The sequence below is a fragment of the Neophocaena asiaeorientalis genome, unplaced genomic scaffold (genome assembly GCF_003031525.2).
Source record: "Neophocaena asiaeorientalis asiaeorientalis breed wild unplaced genomic scaffold, Neophocaena_asiaeorientalis_V1.1 scaffold86, whole genome shotgun sequence".
Taxonomy (NCBI): domain Eukaryota; kingdom Metazoa; phylum Chordata; class Mammalia; order Artiodactyla; family Phocoenidae; genus Neophocaena; species Neophocaena asiaeorientalis.
This window is the reverse complement of record NW_020175039.1, coordinates 5,748,260-5,766,198: the sequence shown is the minus strand read 5'-3', so window position 1 is coordinate 5,766,198 and position 17,939 is coordinate 5,748,260. Positions and strand designations below refer to the sequence as shown.

Here is a 17,939-nt window from a genome sequence, read left to right as displayed (position 1 = left end):
TACTCTCTCCTGAAGTGATTGACTTTAGTTATTACAGGTCCAGTTAACTAAGGCCTTTCATATAAAAGCTAGTGATGCGTTGGGCAGCTCAGGGAACAGTCATTTGTTTAATGGGACTCTGCCTCCCTATATGCAGAATGGAGAGGATATCAGTGAACTGTGTCTGACACCCGGTCAGTGGTGTAAGTTTAGAAACCAACAGAATAATAGAATTGGGATGAATTTTAGAAGTCATTGGTCCAACTCTTATAAAGAAACAGAGGCTTGCAAAGGGAAGGTAACTTTGTCAAACTTAGGTAAACTAGTTGTGGAACCAGAATTGGAATCCAGGTGTGTGTGTTTCTTGTTTAGGTATGCCCTACAGTGTTTGTGCTCTTTGGGAAAAGAGGGGCAATTGAATAACCAGGAAGTAATGTTTGTTTATGCCTGTTGTGACTTAAGTAGGATTCAGACTGACATCGTTTCTTTGCTACCTGGGAATGTGCTTTAGTACTGATGTAGAATTCTTTTCTCTTACCTAAGGTATATGGAGAAGAGATGGTGATATTATTGTATGAATGCCTACCAAGAGTGATAGAAAAATTATTTAGATAGCTAAACAGATGCTAACTATATGATAGACCAAACTTGGTACCTGATCTTTTAGTGTTGACTGATAACAGTCAACCTGTGCTTTTCTTCCTTTTTTTTTGTTTTAATAAACCACAGTTTGTGTTGTATGTTAAGTTCCACAACTAGCTGGATGAACAATTTTAGTTGGAAACCCTGACTGTGAAATAATTTTGTTTGTCCATATTTTCTTTAGGGGCCCTGGTGAAAACAGATGAGCAGGAAGTAATCAACTTTTTACTGACAACAGAAATTATCCCTTTGTGTTTGCGCATTATGGAATCTGGAAGTGAACTTTCTAAAACGGTGTGTGTTTTTCTCTTAATTAGATTCTATATTGTTGACTCTTGGGCTCCTTCTTCATGGTTATCATTTTCTGCCTCTCTTCAGGTTTTTTGAAACTTTCATGAATGTTTTTTCTCTTTTAAATAAAAATTGTTATATAATGATGATTTTAAAACCCAGACCCGTCAGAAGAATATCATGTTAAAACACTAAATTTCTCCCTTTCATCTGAACCCACTTCTCACTACACAGGTGTATTATTCCAGACATTTTTTTATGCATAATCAAGTGTATATATACTTGAGCTTCTCCCTACTTTGCACTTTAACCGTGGATGATAATGTGACTGGTATAAATTCTTAACCTCTATTTTCCCTCTCAGAACTCCATTGCCATAGCCCTGTTGTCTTCTGGTATTGAATGTTGTAGTGAAATCTTGGGTCAGCCTAATATTTTCCTTTCATTGGTGAACTTGCTTTTTCTGTGTGGTATCTATAAGCTTCTTTTATAATTTTTAAGTTCGTTTGATAATTTTTTTTTTCTTTTGGCTGCGCTGGGTCTTCGTTGCTGTGTGCAGGCTTTCTCTAGTTGTGGCGAGCAGGGGCTATTCTTCGTTGCAGTGTGTGGGCTTCTCATTGTGGTGGCTTCTCGTTGTGGAGCACGGGCTCTAGGTGTGTGGGCTTCAGTAGTTATGGCACGTGGACTCAGTAATTGTGGCTCATGGGCTCTAGAGCACAGGCTCAGTAGTTGTGGCACACAGGCTTAGTTACCCCACAGCATGTGGGATCTTCCCAGACCAGGAATTGAACCTATGTCCCCTGCCTTGGCAGGCGGATTCTTAACCACTGGACCACCAGGGAAGTCCATCATTTGATAATCTTATATCAGATTTTTTTTCTGGAAGAGCCTACTCTTTGTGTCTCTTTTTTGGTTAATTTTATAGTTTTCCCTTTGATTTGTTTTGGCCTCTTGCTTCAGCAACATCAGTTATGCTATATTGTCTATTTTTCAAATATATATTTTTTCCCTCTCTACTTTCTATCTTTAATTTCATATCGTGATTTTTCTCAGGCTACTTTTCCATGTTGCTGACTATTTTTAGCAATATCTTACTTCTGCTTCCAAAGTGTATCTAGTCACATTGACTAGACTAGTCACTCTAATTTTTAATTTGGTAAGTATTTATTGCTGAGTTGGACGTAAGTAGATGTAATGATTTAAATTATTTTTGTTTTGAATACACAATACAAATAAAGTAAAAATTCAAATGCTACTACAAATGGCTATACAAACAAATGGAAGTCTCCTACCATAGCCTCTCAGTTCTTCTCTCCAGTAGTAACCAGTATTACTACTTTCTTGTAGAATCCTTCCAGAAATATTCTGTGTATACATGTAGCAGTTTAATTTTGTATTAATTATTTTCCTCTAGTCTCTGCCTCTCACTTCTCATGTCCTTTCAGCTCTTCTTTGAATTTTTTATGTTCTTTGAATTTTTTAAAATGTTCTTTAAAGTCCACATTCTCTTCAATTTCCTTGAAAATGCAGGTAAGTATTACTTGTTACCCCTGTGTAGGGTATGTCTCAATAGAAGTTTCCCTGTGGGCGTCTTTTTATCCAAGATTGCCATTTGTTTAAAAATAATGGATGGAAAGAGAGATGTTATGAGCTGAAGTTGGCAGCTTTTAAGTCAAGTATTTTACCTCTGAATACTTTTCCACCCAGCCTGCCATCTAAGGTGTGTGTGTTAGGGAGGATTTAAACCTCTGTCTTCAATTTTCTACTAACACACAAAGAATAAGTGACATGTGATCTATGTTCATGCTTTTCTTTCTTTCTTTGTTTTTTAAATAAATAAATTTATTTATTTATCTATTTATTTATTTATTTATGGCTGCATTGAGTCTTCATTGCTGTGCACAGGCTTTCTCTAGTTGCGGTGAGCAGGGGCTACCCTTCGTTGCAGTGCACGGGCTTCTCATTGCAGTGGCTCCTCTTGCTGTGGAGTACGGGATCTAGGTGCACAGGCTTCAGTAGTTGTGGCTCATAGGCTCTAGAGCACAGGCTCAGTAGTTGCGTCTCCCGGACTTAGTTGCTCCGCAGCATGTGGGATCTTCCCGGACCAGGGCTCGAACCCGTGTCCCCTGCATTGGCAGGCAGATTCTTAACCACTGCGTCACCAGGGAAGTCCCTATTCATGCTTTTCTTCTCTCATTTGTCCCTTAATTTTATTCCTTTTGTTAATTTCAGTGGCTTTCCGGGACCGGATTGGAATGGTTACAACTGTATTCTGTCATTTTTTATTCACAGTTGCCTATGAATAGGGTTTTTTCAAGTTGGCTTCTTATGGCTGGGACAGAAAAAGATTCATTTCTTCTTTAGTGACATTTCTTCCAGGAGCCCCCATCCTAATGATCCCTCCCCTATTTACATTCCTTGCCCATTACTAGAATTAATTCATCCTTGATGTGTAGATGTTCCCATTGACCTTTACGCTTCAAGTAGAATACTTCTCCTGTCCTACGTTTTATGGTTTTATGGTTTGTAGTCACTTCCTGGCAAGTCTTTCTTCTTTTGCTCCATGCAAGCAGACACCTCGTTGTGTTCACTTTTTATGTACGATGCTTAGTCAAACGTCTTGCCATAGTAGACACCCAGTAAAGCAGAGGTTCTCAGTCAGAGCTGTGTGGCATGATCACCTGTGAAGTGTTTTTGTTTCTTTGGGGTTTTTTCTTTTTTTTTTTTTGGCTGTGTTGGGCCTTAGTTGCGGCACACAGACTCTTTCGTTGCAGCGAACGGGCTTTTCTCTAGTTGTGGCACGTGGGCTCAGTAGTGGCAGCACCTGGGGTTAGTTGCCCCGCGGCATGTGGGATCTTAGTTCCCCGACCAGGGATCGAACCCACATCCCCTGCATTGGAAGGTTGATTCTTAACCACTGGACCACCAGAGAAGTCCCTGTGAAGTGTTTTTAAAACATCAAGGTCCAGGTCCCATATCTGACCTACTGAATCGTTCTGCAGGTTGATAAAGTATGGACATTTGTGTTTTTTTTTAAATCCCCCTGGGTGAGTGTATAGTATAAGTTATTTTGGAAAGCTGTTATTTTGGAAAGCTGTTTGGCAGTATCCACTATAAGCATAAACCTACCCTATCACCCAAAGAAAAATGAGCTCTCGGGAATTCCCTGGCGGGCCAGTGGTTAGGACTCCACGCTTTCACTGCCAAGGGCCCAGGTTTGATCTCTGGGCAGAGAACTAAGATCCCACAAGCCACACAGCATGGCAAAAAAAAAAAAAAAAAGCTCTCATGGGCATCAAAACATATATAGGAGTATTTATAGCATTTTTACTCATGAAGGATAAATTGTAGTATAGTTACAAAATAAACTGCACAATAGTTAAGAAGCATGAACTGCTGATACATGCAATGTGGCTGATATTATGTCAAGTGAAAGAAGCCAGCTATATATGAGTTCATACCATATGACTCATATATGTATGTGAAATTCAAGAACGGGCAAGTACAGTCAGTGAGGATAAATCAGAATAGTGATTACCTCTCAGGGAAGGATATTGACTGGGAAAAGGCACAAGGGAATCTTCTGGGGTGCTGGAAATGTTCTGTATTTTATTTTATTTAAAATTTTTATTTTATTTCATTTTTATTGAAATATAGTTGATTTACAATGTTGTGTTAGTTTCGGGTGTACCGCAAAGTGATTCATATATATTTTTTTCTTTTTTTACATTCTCTTCCATTATAGGTTATTACAAGATATTGAGTATAGTTCTCTGTGCTATACAGTTGGTCCTTGTTGGTTATCTATTTTATATTTAATATTGTGTATGTGTTAATCCCAACCTCCTAATGTTCTGTATTTTAATCTGGTTGTGGTTCACAGATGTGTAGGATGTAAAAATTAAGATACACTTAAGATTAGTGCACTTTACATATTTTACTGTGTATATGTTTGTATTAGTTTCTTATTGCTGCTATAACAGATTGCCACAAGCTTGGTGGCTCAAAACACCACAAATTTATTCTCTTACAGTTCTGGAAGCCAGCAACCGTAAATCAGTTTAACCAAGCTAAAGTCAGGGTGCCAGTAAGGGCAACATTCCCTCTGGAAGCTCTAGGAGAGAGTCCCTTTCCTTGACTTTTCCAGCTTTTAGAATTGCATTTCTTGGCTCACTGCCCCCTCTTCCATCTTCAAAGCCAGCAGCGTAGCATGTTCAAATCTCTCTCTGCTTCTGTCACATCACCTTCTCCTCTATTGTCAAATCTCCCTCCACTTTCCTCTTTAAGGACACTTGTGATGATTATATTTAGGGCCCACCTGGATAATCCAAGATGATTAATCTTCCCCTAAGATTCTTAACTTAATCACATCTGTAAAGTCCCTTTTGCCATATAAAGTAGCATCCCCAGGGTTTGGTGATTAGGACCTAGATATCTTTGGGGGCCATTATTTAGCCAACCACAATGTTATACCCCAGTAAAATAGTAAAATAAAACAATTCCCACAGTTGTTTCTGAAGAGCAGCTGAGGAAGAGAATCATTATAATAATCATTTGACTTGAATTAAACTAGTATTTTTTTAATCCCATCTATGTAAGAATTAATGAGCTTAAAGTGAGTATATTCTTTATTACTGTTGGAACAATTTTCGAAGGGAGGCTTAAAAGTCTTATTTTCTTTAAGATCTTTTAAGAATAAGAAAAGATTTACCTAACTCATTCGGAAGAGATGAGGCATAGCTGAATTGCTAAAATCATCTTGGCCCATGGAAAAGGGAAGAGGCTCTGTGTTTAACTAGGTTTGATCTCAACTCTGAGTTAGTAGCTTTGTCACTTGGGACCTTAACCTGGCAAGTTATTGATCAACAGTTACACCTGGCACATAGTAGGTGTTCAGTAACAGACAGTCTCTCTGTTTTTAAGACTCTGATAATTACCTACCTTTTATGTAAAATGAGAATAACAATGGTACCTACCTCATAGGTTTGTTGTGAAAATAAGATAAGGCATGTTATGGCTTAAGGAAAAATTCCAGCACATACTAAATGTTCGATATGGCAATATTTATTAATTTTTTTGTACTATGCGTGTCTCGTCAAGTAAGTTATATAGAATGCAAGGGTATTTGCTTAGTTTTCTGCTTATGGTTATTCCTGGGAGAAAAGCAGACAGTTGGAAGACAAGTCTGAGCAACGTTTTGGACTCCTTAATTTTGTTTTACTCCAGGTTGCCACATTTATCCTCCAGAAGATCCTCTTAGATGACACTGGTTTGGCTTATATATGTCAGACGTATGAGCGTTTCTCCCATGTTGCCATGATCTTGGTGAGTTCTTTGATTTGCCTTCTTTGTAACTGCTTCTGATCACACAGCTTAGTCGCTTTGCAGTCGACACTGAGCTGCTTCAGTCTCCCAACTAGAAATAACAACTGTGGAATCTTGTATAACTGTTCTTGCAATATCTGCTCTCTGATATCAACTAGGATTATTTTGTGTTTTGTGTGTTTTTTTCCTATCCCACCTTGTTTTGGGGGAAACAGGGTAAGATGGTCCTGCAGCTATCCAAAGAGCCTTCCGCCCGTTTGCTGAAGCATGTAGTAAGATGTTACCTTCGACTCTCAGATAATCCCAGGTAAACATTTATAGGATTTATAGGACTTAAATACTCTGGTGAGTATTTCAGGGGAAATACTCTAGTGAGCAGTTGCCCCATCTCATGGGGTAGCTCCTATGTCTTTAGGACAGGGAAGGGATAAAACTATATTTAGCTTGTCTGAGACAGACCTTGATTTATTCCTTTTAAAATCTGAAGTGCTGAATTTAAAACTCCATCAGAGTTTTATCTCCGCACTGGAACTCCGTACCCTACTCTAAAATTCCAGAGAGTTCAGACAGTGAATCTTCTGATACATTACTCCTGTGGTTTGAGCTTTCTGTTGCTACTCCAGGTGGTCAGAAAGAAAAGTATACTTTCAAAGGTCTCTTAAGAAAGGAACAGGCCCAGAGGGCTCTTGAATTATATTTCCAGTTCTCTTCCTGTAAAGTCCTTGAGCTAATTGTTTTATCTCCCTATGTTCGTAATCTTTCTGCCAGAAATCATACATTGTAGATACAATGCGTTTTAGAAATATTTGACCTTTTGCTTTGTAAATCCATAATTCATGCTGAAAGCCACTTGCTCAGATTCTCCTAAACCACATAATGGGTTGATTTCTGTGTTCTAAGGAATGAGGATAACTTGATTTAATGTGAACTCAGCCTCCTGCCACTGAGGTTATTTAAGCCCTAACTATTTCTTTGACCATTTTGTCTTGTTCTTTAGTGGTTCCTGTTTTCACCAAAGTTTGAAAATATGTTTATTTAAAACTCTCCTTGCACAAAGAAACTAGGCTGAGTACAAAAGCTATAACTTTTTTTAAAAAGCAGCCTTATAAATAGTTAACATTTACCTTTTTGAGTTTTCAGATTCGACTTTTACTGGTCATATTTTAAAGTAAATGAAACATTTAAAAGTTCATCTGATAATAATGTTACCATAGATTTGTTTTTACTGCTCATCTCTTATTAAGGGTTTTAACTATAAAACTGAAGCTGTTTTTGGAAAGACAAATTTATATCAGTTTAAAATTCATTAATTTATCATACTATGAGTGAGGTCATATCCCCTGTTAATGTACTGATTTTGGAATATTTCATTTACTGTATAATCCATATATTTCCAACATGAGTATTATGACAATGTTTACTGTAATAAATCAGAAAGCAGTTTGAATTGAAGTAAATTATTGCACCATTTTATTCCATTTGCTTTGTCACAAAATTCTATATTGGGGCATCATTCTGAAAATGTTTGCAGACAACAGATCCTGGAGCAATCTGAGCCTATGCCTAACATAAGCTTTAAAGAATTTTAATGGCTTCTTAAAGTACCTTGACAGAACCATAGATTCCCAGGATTCTATGTATTTATATCTAAGAAAAGGGCTCTTCCCTGTCCTCCAGATATGGGTTTATTTGTTTGGTCTCCCTGGTCGGTTTGTTTATTTCTGATGTAGGGCACGTGAAGCACTGAGGCAGTGCCTCCCTGACCAGCTGAAGGACACGACCTTCGCCCAGGTGCTAAAAGATGACACCACCACTAAACGCTGGCTTGCACAACTCGTGAAGAACCTGCAAGAGGGCCAGGTCACCGATCCCCGGGGTATCCCCCTGCCCCCTCAGTGATCCTCCCCCGTCCCCTCCCACTACTCCCCCAAGTTGGGGAAGGGAGGGGGAACCTGCGAGGAATACAGCTCAGGTTTTATCGCTGACTGGGAATAGACGACCTCAATGCTGAACTGCACTGGAGAAAAGAGGCACAGTACCCCTGCTGAGGTGTATGAGCTGCCATCAGGCTGCCTTGAGGACCTGGGCTCCTTCTGCTACTCCCAGGAAACAGGCTCCTGACACAGTGTTCTGCCACCACAGCCAAGGAGGGTGTCAACACCAGCAAATGCTGTATTTGCAGCATGCCCAAGATGACCGTTCTCCCTCACCTCTACCCAGCCACTGGCAGGGAGGGGAGACAGTGGTGACAGCAGCAGCACTCTAGGCATGGTGAACACCTGGGACCAAGCCATGTGGCGTTTTCTTATTTTGCCTTCCTGGAAGACTCAAGATATGTCTCTTCATCCTCTCTCAGTATTTGTTTACTTTGGTTTTTTGTTTTTAATCTCAGAGAGAGGTGTATTTAGTGGACACAAGCTGTAATATTCAGCAAAACTTTGTCAGTTGGTACTGTTTACAAGTCTGTTAGATGTGTAAGCTCAATAAAAAGTTGGTCTGGGCATTACATCCCCTCTAGCAGGCCAGTAGCTGCATGAGCTGTTGGGAGGAATGGGAGGCAGGGGAAGGATATAAAGCCAAAGGACAGCAGGAACCCACCACCTGTTTCCCTTCCCTTTCCCATTCTTTTACCCCTAGTTCTGGATGCCATAAGGACCTTAACCTTGCTTTTGGCTTTAGCTGCTAGCATTTCCAAATCTCCGTGCTTTTCCCTTCTTCACTTCCCTCCTATTAAACTTAAAACAGACGTCTTAATTCATCAGGCTGTCCTGGAAGGGTATTTTATTGGGGGAGGAGAGGAGATGGTGGACGTCACCTTCAGTTCAAGTCCTCAAAGTTATTTTCTAGATGACTTTTAAAAGGGAGGTGTCTGTGCTTAAGATGATAGGCTACTTGATCCTATTCTTTGCCCTAGTGTGAATCTACAGTTCCATCTGTCTTCATGATTGTACTTGAAGCAGTATTAGCTGAATGAGTTAATTTTATTCAGATTTAAGATAGAGGGCTGGACTCTGCTTCCTCACTTATTCTGTCTTTTTTTTTTTTTTTTTTTTTTTTTTTTTTTGACACATTCCCCTTTGGTCTATGGGAATTACAGGGTTGCCACTAAAATATTTTACACTTTTTCATATTGTGTCAGAGAATCCCCCTTCCTGCTCTGGAGCTTTAGGTGACTCTATTCACAATCCAGAGGCTTGAATCTGCAGTGTAAACTGCCTTGCTTTCCCCCAGTCCTTCCCCCTGCCATCACCTGCTTTCTCTGTCTCTAATCCCCATCTGCAGTCAAAGATGGGATTATTAGCCCAACTAGAGAGAGACCAAGTATTCTTGGCCCATATCTCACATGATTGAAGGTGTCCCTGAATACATTTGGGGAGGGTTTATAAGGGGCAGGCTCAGAGAAACCTTGGCAGAGGCAGTTTGCCAACCCAAGGGCTCTTTCAAGCCGACTTTCACAAAGGGAGCCGGCTTGTTAGTTGGCTTCTGTCTCTTTAGAGCCAAGAAAGTAGTAATTAAGTAGCCTAGATGTAGAAAGGGTCGGATAAGCACTTATTCCCCTGCTTTCCAAAATGAAGAGGAGAACCAGGCCAGCTCTCACTAATCTCAAGCCTGAAGAGAAGAGGTCTTGGAAAAATCAGAGAACAGCATGGACTGGATAAATGTCTTGACTCCCTTCAGCCCATAGTTTTGACCTGGAGAGTCCAGCTAGGGTAATCCTGATTTTTGCCAACCACCTTCCTTCTGAGCCAAAGTTTTCTCATTCCCCCTTCTCTGGGGAAGCAGCTGAGGGCCAGGCCTTGCTCCCTGAAAAATTCTCTTCTGCATCTTTCGGTGCATTGGCCATTGTACTGTGCCAATAGTATCTTAATTCTTGTACCATCTATTCTCAGCTGGCCTTGGACCCCATGTAGGAGTTGCGGGGAGGGGTGGAAATGGGTGTTGTTCCTTGTAGTTGATCCTGATGTCCTGTGTGTATAAAGAGGACCTCTCCCCCGCCCCACATTTTCTGTGTTCCATCCTCACTCCCTCAACAGGATTGAAATAAAACATGCTTCTGTTTTTGTAACAATAATTTTTCTTTTAAACTGGAGATTTTATTTTGTCAATATCGAGGTATCTAGGCACTGTGGTCAGATGATCCTCATCAACCTTGCCTCTACCTCTGTTGAACTACACACACACACTGCCAAGAGGGCAGTGATGGTTCCTTTCTAGATAGGTCCTTTGGGAGAAGATTACTGATGTATAAAAGCTGTTTGCAAGGCTGAGATGGTGCCCTTTTTCGGACAAAGTATCTCTTGCTGGGGCAGAACCTCACTCCTGGCTGTAGTAGCTAGAACAGTACTAGTGTGGGAGAGACTTCTATAAATGAAGAGGTAAAGCTTGAAACATTTTATCAAAGACTTTAATATTCATTTCTTTCCAGGGTTCAAGACTTAGAGCACATCTCCAGAGTTGTTTCCATCCCTGTTCCTGGCTCTTAATGGGAGAGAGCCAACCTCTGCTTCCAGCTTCTTTTTTCCAAGGGTTGAGGGCCTTCATTTCAGTGATGGAACAGGGCAAGGAGAGGCATTGGTAGCCTTCAGAGCTTCCTTACTAGCTATATGTATGATTCCCTTGCTCACTATTCCTGCTGCTCAAAGGCTGGGAAAGTATGAGGGGGAGAGGGGGAATACACAAAGTTAATTGCTATCAAAAGTCCAAGGAAAACATTTAAAATAGGAAACCATAGAATGAAATGAGATTTTTCTTTCCAGAATGTTGTGGAATTTAAATTTTTTTTAATAATACATTTATTTAAAAACCAGATATAATAGGTAAGTTGAACAACACAATTAAACCTAGCTTAACTGACATAAATAGAACATTGTCACTGAACCAACAGTATACATATTTTTAATAGCACCAAAAGCTTTTACCAAAATTGATCATAGCTGGACCATCAAGTAAGCCTCAGGAAATTTCAAAAATAATTTAAAATAATACAGTGTTCTCTGAACACAGTGGGATTAAGCTAGGGAAAAAACAACAACAACAACAACTGGAAAGTCCCTAACTGTTTATAAAACAGGAAGTAGAGTTCTAAATAACCCACTGGTCACAGAAAAAAAAGCACAAAGGAAATAAAAAAAATTAACTGGTAATAAAGATATGCCATATCAAAACCTGTGGTATACAGGTAAAGCACTAAAATATATAACTTTAAACTCACACATTACAAAAGAAAGGCTGAAGTCAGTGATCTAAGTTTTCACATCAAGAAACGGAAAGAATAGCAAATTCAAAAGGTAGAAGGAAGAATGCAGAAAAAAAAAAAAAGTGAAATAGAAAACAGATGTACAAGAAGGAAAATCAGTGAAGCCAAAAGTCATTCCCTCAAAAACAGTAAAACTGATAAACCCATAGACTGATCAGGAAAAAAACCTCAACATTAGAAATGAAAAAAGAGGGACTTCCCTGGTGGTCCAGTGGTTAAGAATCTGCCTTCCAATGCAGGGACGCAGGTTCGATCCCTGGTTGGGGAACTAAGATCCCTCATGCTACGGGGCAACTAAGCCCGCATGCCACAACTAGAGAGCCCGCGTGCTCTGAAGCCCGTGTGCCACAACTAAGACCTGATGCAGCCAAAAATAAATAAAATCTTTTTTTAATGGAAAAAGGGACATCATTCATATCTTAGAGTCACCAGTATCAGAAACTATAGAAAAGGGGAACAGATCTCAATTCACTTTTTAAAAATATATATACTTATTTATTTGGCTGCACCAGGTCTTAGTTGTGGCACATGGGATCTTTAGTTGGGGCATGCAGGCTCTTAGTTGTGGCATGCGGGATCTAGTTCTCTGGCCAGGGATCAAACCCGGGCCCCCTGCATTGAGAGCATGGAGTCTTAACCACTGGACCACCAGGGAAGTCCCTCAATTCACTTTTGAAGCAGTATAACCCAGCCACCAAAACTATCAAAGATATCACCAGAAAGGAAAACCAGGCGCTAATCTCTCCCGGGAATGTTAATGTAAAACTGCCAGACAAAATAAGCAAGTCAAATCTAGCGATATATAAAAATGATAATAGGTCATATCTAATTTGGGTTTACTGCAAAAATACAAGATTGATTCAACACTTGAAAACTAATGGATTCAATTCACACAATCAACGTATAAGGAGAAAAATCAATCTAGACACATGCAGGAAAGAACACTATTCAACAGCTATCCATGATTTTTAAAAACTTTGAAAACGAGAAATAGAAGGGTATATCCTTAATCTCATAAAAATCTTACATATGTATGTAGGTAGGTTAATTGATTACACACAAATATATATATGTGTGTGTGTAATTACTTTGACCCAAAATAAAATTTAATTATAATTTAAAGAAGTTAAAAGTTTCATATTCATGAAAACAAAAAAAATTTTTTAATAAAATAAAAAAATAAAAACCCTACAGTAAACCTCTCAGTGATAAAATATTGAAATCATTCTCCATGAGATGAGGAATAAGATAAGGATGTCCACTATCACAACTCCATATACCATTATACTGGTCCCAGCCAGTGTGATTAGTCAAGAAAATAAAAGAAGGGACTTCCCTGGTGGTCCAGTGGTTAAGACTGTGGTCCCAATGCAGGGGGCCTGGGTTCAAACCCTGGTCAGGGCTCTAGCCCGCATGCTGCAACTAAAGATCCCGCATGCCATAACTAAAGATCCCTCATGGTGCAACTAAAGATCCCACATTGCTGCAACTAAAGACCCTGCATGCTGCAACTAAAGATCCCGCATGCCATAACTAAAGATCCCTCATGCTGCAACTAAAGATCCCATATTGCTGCAACTAAGAATCCCACATGCTGCAACTAAAGATCCCGCATGCTGCAACTAAGACCCAGCACAGCCAAATAAATATTTTTTTAATTAAAAAAAATTTTTAATTAATAAAAGATTTTTTAAAAATAAGATTATAGATACAATAAATAGAGAATGAAATTTCAAAAATATGTTGTTTATAATAGGATAACAAATAGCTAGAAATATCAATAGATTTATCAAAAGATATGCAGAATCTTTATATTGAAAACAATGAAACATTCTTGAAAGAAAGACTGACAGGTGTGTGGTCAAATCATGTATAGTCAATTCACCAAATATTTTTCTTCCTTGTTATAGGTTAGCTTCTGTCTGTTGGAAGCAAAGGGGAAACTTGCCTATGTTCTCAGCTATTTGGAAATCTCACTGTGAAAGTTGCACAATAACTTAGTTTTATTTCTTGAAATTGTATATAAGATAACATTAGATTTGAGAAGCATTTTTAACCCTGATGAAATTTCAGGGATGACTTTACGATCTGACAATAACATAAATGAATACATTTTGAAAATAAAAAAAATTGAAATGCCTTAAATGTAAAAAAAAAAAAAAGACAAAGATTAAGACATATATCGACTCCATGGATTGGAAAATAATATTGTAAGGATGACAGTTCTCTCAAATTGATCTGCTGGTGAAACTCAATTCTAAGTAAAATCCCAACAGGTTTATTTTTGTGAAAATTGACAAGCTGATTCTAAAATTTGCATGGAAATGCAAAGTGCCAAAACAGTCAAGCCAATCTTGAATAAAAATGAAATTGGAGTCCTTCCACACCCAGATATCCTCCTTTAACTTTCAACATTTTAGTACCACCTTTCTGAGATATGGCTTAAAAATAGCATACACTTGTATTTTGTGAATTTTCTGAAAGTTTTACCTCTTACACCCTTTGCATTTACACCCTTTGCATTTTTAGTTCTCACTTCTATCATCTTGTTCTCTGGTTTATTTTATACCTCCTTGTTCCCACTCCCCTTGGTGGTTTTGGTGTTTTTTTGTTTTTGTTTTGGGGTTTTTTGTTTTTTTTTTTTTTTTTGCTGGAATGGAAGAGTGGCTACATATTCTGTGGTCTTTCGAAGTTATATATCTTGGCTTATAATTCAGCAGGTGGTCTCATATTGATGATTTTTTAGATGGAATTTAATATTTTGAGTTGCCTTTTTGACCAACAAGAAGGGGGCTTTATTTCAGAAGTTTGAGTAGTTTGGTTGGATGGTCTGGGAAAGAGGTCTCTGAAACCCCAACCTGACTCCTGAGAAGCAGAGAAGTTTAGGGCATCTCCCCTGGGTATCAGGAGGAGAGTTTAGGCTTGCCTACGCAGCAGTAAGAGAGTATACTGTTTAGATCTCCCTCTTTGCCAGCTGCCCCTTCATTTCAATTTAGGGCTTCTAGGCCTTTCCTGGGCATGGTTCCCAGAAAGTCCCTCTGCTGCTGCTACCCTGATCAGGTTTCTGGATCTGTTAATAATAGACAACAGTGGGGGAAGGGCCAGGATCATTATGGAAATAGGAGCAACTAAACCAGATGGACAGTTCCTATGCACAGGGCCCTGTCTGTCTGCTCCTGTCCTGTGTCTGAGGAGCATTCTGCAGTGAGCATGTCTTCTAAGCCATTCTTTGGAGCCACATTAACCTTGTGAAGGTCTCCAAGTGCCTTTCCCCAAAATCAGAACACATGATCTGGGGTGCTTATGAGAACACTGAAACAGAATGTTTGAGATTCAAACTCTACCAGAAAACCCTGGAGGGGTGATAATACCCCTCACAGAACACCCAGAAGGGAAGGAGGTTGGGCCGCAATTAGGTGAGGCAAATAGTGACTCAGAGAGGCAAACTGTATGTAATCCTGGAATCCAGAAGGGGAGTGGGGAAGGTGAAGGGGAAGTATGGAAAAATAAGGACATGATGATGTTGGAGAAGTGGAAATGGGAGAGTAAGACGAGCATGTGACACAGGACCATTATTAAGTAAAATATGAAATCAGCACAGTTTAAATCTTGATGCCTCCTAATCTTCCTGTTCTCCATGAATGGACTTCCGTCTTCTGCCTCTACTCCCTGCATACTCCTTTTCCTTTACCAAAACCTGCTCGTAGTACAGTAAACTCAACTTAGGTCACGACTCCTCCCTCCTCCCCAAAGTAACCACTATCCTGACATTTATGGTAATCACTCAGGATTTTATTTTAATGGGACTAACGATTTAGCTATAAATAATCACTGATGGTAGACTATTAGGCAGTTGAGGGATGTTTGGAGGAGCCACAAGAGGCAGCTGGATCTCAGCACACTCAAAAATCACACCACGTCGTACAGTTAGTTCCCTCTGTGCCTATGATTAAGACACACCTCACCAGAAGACGATCCCACAGAACTCCAAGTACAGTGCTGTGCCCTATGCCCGCAGCTCCATACTGTCATCCACTGATCCAGAAAGAACCATACCCTACAGTCCTCCCAAGGCAGAGCAAAAGTAGGTCCCAGCTCACAGTACTTGGGCGAGTGTAAGGGACTGGCAGTCTCTGCTGCTGACATGTGAGGCTAGGACATGGCCTAAACTTCCCTGGGCCTTAGTTTCTCACTGTGAAGTATGGGGCCATGATAAAGCCCTTTACAATCCCCTATTCCTCACCTAACTTGGTGCCCTTTCCTCAATCTTGGTTTCTGTTTCTGCTGCCTATTTATACACGCTGTAAGAAGCTCATTACCTTCCTTTCCCAGTTGGGTGTCTTTCCAGCCTTGTGCTCCTCTTTTTGCCCTTGATCCTCAGACACCATGATTCTGCTTCATTTCTACATGTACCATTATAAAAACACATATACGTCCTTGCATATTAGAGGTGCTGAACAAATGGTTGTAGAATGAATGAATATATGAAACAAATTGTTTTCTACATTCACGTATGCATTCCTTCAATATTTAGCAAGTACCTAATATATACGTAGATACCAAGCTATCCCTCTACACAAATCATTCCTCTCCTCCTTTTCTCATCTTCCCCCTTTCCCATTCTATCTTTTTTCCTTTCCCTGAGCCATAGAGTTAGACTGAGTGCCCGGCAAGGCAGGATGCAGAGACACTTCTGCCAGTGGAAACAGACACCATGGAAAGGAGCCAGATGAAATAAGGGCAAAGACAGCTGTACAACACGCAGAGAGAAACCAACCAGAATGAAAAGCAGTGATTCATGGAGCACTGCAACTCGGATACTCCTTGGGTTTCACTCTGAGAGCTACTGCAGGACTGAGGTCAGTGAGGGCTGGCATCAAGATGAAGGACAGACAGGCTCCTCCTCCCTGGAGATGTGATGCCCGTCAATCCCTCCCCTTAATCCTCTTCTGCGCACCCCACCCCCACTCCTCCCTCACACTGACCAGTGTCCTGGGCCTTTAAGAGTTGGATGGGCTGGACTGAGGAGAGCGCTCACACCTCTCCCCACCCTACTCTTTCTATCTGACTGTAAGTCTGCCAGTGACAGCAGCAAACTGCAGCAGAAGAGGGGAGGAAGCCAGAGAGTGCAAGAGAAGCAAAGGAGAAAAGGAGCCCTCCTGGGTTTCCTCGGCCCACAGCAGAAAGCGTCGCAGATCTCAGACACAGGACTCCTCTCCTGCCCACGGTAAGGGCCTGGAGGCTCAGACCAGCCTCTGCTCCAAGCTCTGGCCTGTCTGAGTCCCTAACTCTGCCCTCCACATGCTTACCCACCCTGACTAAATCATACCCTAGACTCTTTTGCCTGAACAGGCCTACAGGGCTCTGACCTCCTGGTTTTCTCTAGCTTAACCTCTTTGACTTACAGTTTTCCTGCTGGTTGTATCAGTCACCTCTTTATATGAGGACCTCTTAGCTACCCAGGCTACCACTCAGAGGTGAGCCCCACCCTAGTAAGGGAAGAGAGAGAATTGGAGCAGCCATTCTTTAGCACAAATTCAATTACAGATTGTTGAGGATTACCAAATGAGGGCTGGCCAAGACCCATGGGGAGTACAGAAACCCCTGGTAATAGGGAGAGTTGTGAGACTTCCTTGGAAAGAGCCAGGGTTTGAGTTCTATGCCTGGTTCTTAGCCTGCTCAATGACCCAGGGCAGTTTGTTCGTGTGCCAGAGTGCTGTGCTGGGAAGAGCACTTGCTTCTAGTCCTGACTCTGATGTTAACTAGCTCTGTGACTTTGGACCACAACTTCCTGATCTATGATCAGAGGGAGTGGAGGCTTCCCCAGATTTGCTTGTGTATCAGGAGTGCTTACTAAAGATAAATATTCCTGGACCCCATCCTTGGAAATCTGGATCTGGTAGATTTGAGGTGGAGCTAAGGAATCTCTATTTTAAGACACTTTCCAGGAGATATTGATATAGCCAGGAAGTGCTGGATTGATGTGTTATAAAAGAGGAGTCTTCAAGCTCTAACATTCTGAGGGCTATGACCCATTCTGTCCTCTTTATGTGAACCAGGTCTGTCATAATCCTGCTCCAAAGCAAGAGAGTAGACAGAATGATTCTCTTCCTTCCTACCCTCAGAGAGACCATAGACACCTTGAATTCCACTATTAGCCATTGGCGCCATTGGCAACTCTGCCAAAGTCCATATCTAGGTGACATGAAGCCACCTGGCAGTTGAGGACCAAATCTTGCTCGGCAGTCCTTGGCTACTTCCCACTTTATTTTGTGTCTCTATTTTCTCATCTGTGTTATAGAGGTAATTATCCATATCCTCAAGGATCTCCACATATGTGCCTAGGAGTAAACAGTTAAGACCCAATCTCTCTTACTCTCAGTCATTATCCTCTGCTCCTTGCCTTTTGCTCTTGCTCCCACTTCCAAATCCTTTTTCCCTCTTC

The 17,939-nt window shown here is 40.5% G+C and overlaps 1 protein-coding gene across 1 annotated transcript in view; it reads left to right on the top strand.

The window, feature by feature from the left end:
- CNOT9 (CCR4-NOT transcription complex subunit 9) overlaps positions 1 to 10,309 on the top strand; it is a 28,434-nt gene extending 18,125 nt beyond the window's left edge. The window contains exons 5-8 of the mRNA XM_024763314.1: positions 806 to 915; positions 6,139 to 6,237; positions 6,453 to 6,544; positions 7,968 to 10,309. Coding sequence (XP_024619082.1) covers positions 806 to 915; positions 6,139 to 6,237; positions 6,453 to 6,544; positions 7,968 to 8,136 — 470 coding nt within the window. The 3' untranslated portion in view covers positions 8,137 to 10,309. The remainder of the gene's footprint in view (positions 1 to 805; positions 916 to 6,138; positions 6,238 to 6,452; positions 6,545 to 7,967) is intronic.
- Positions 10,310 to 17,939: the final 7,630 nt, after the last annotated feature.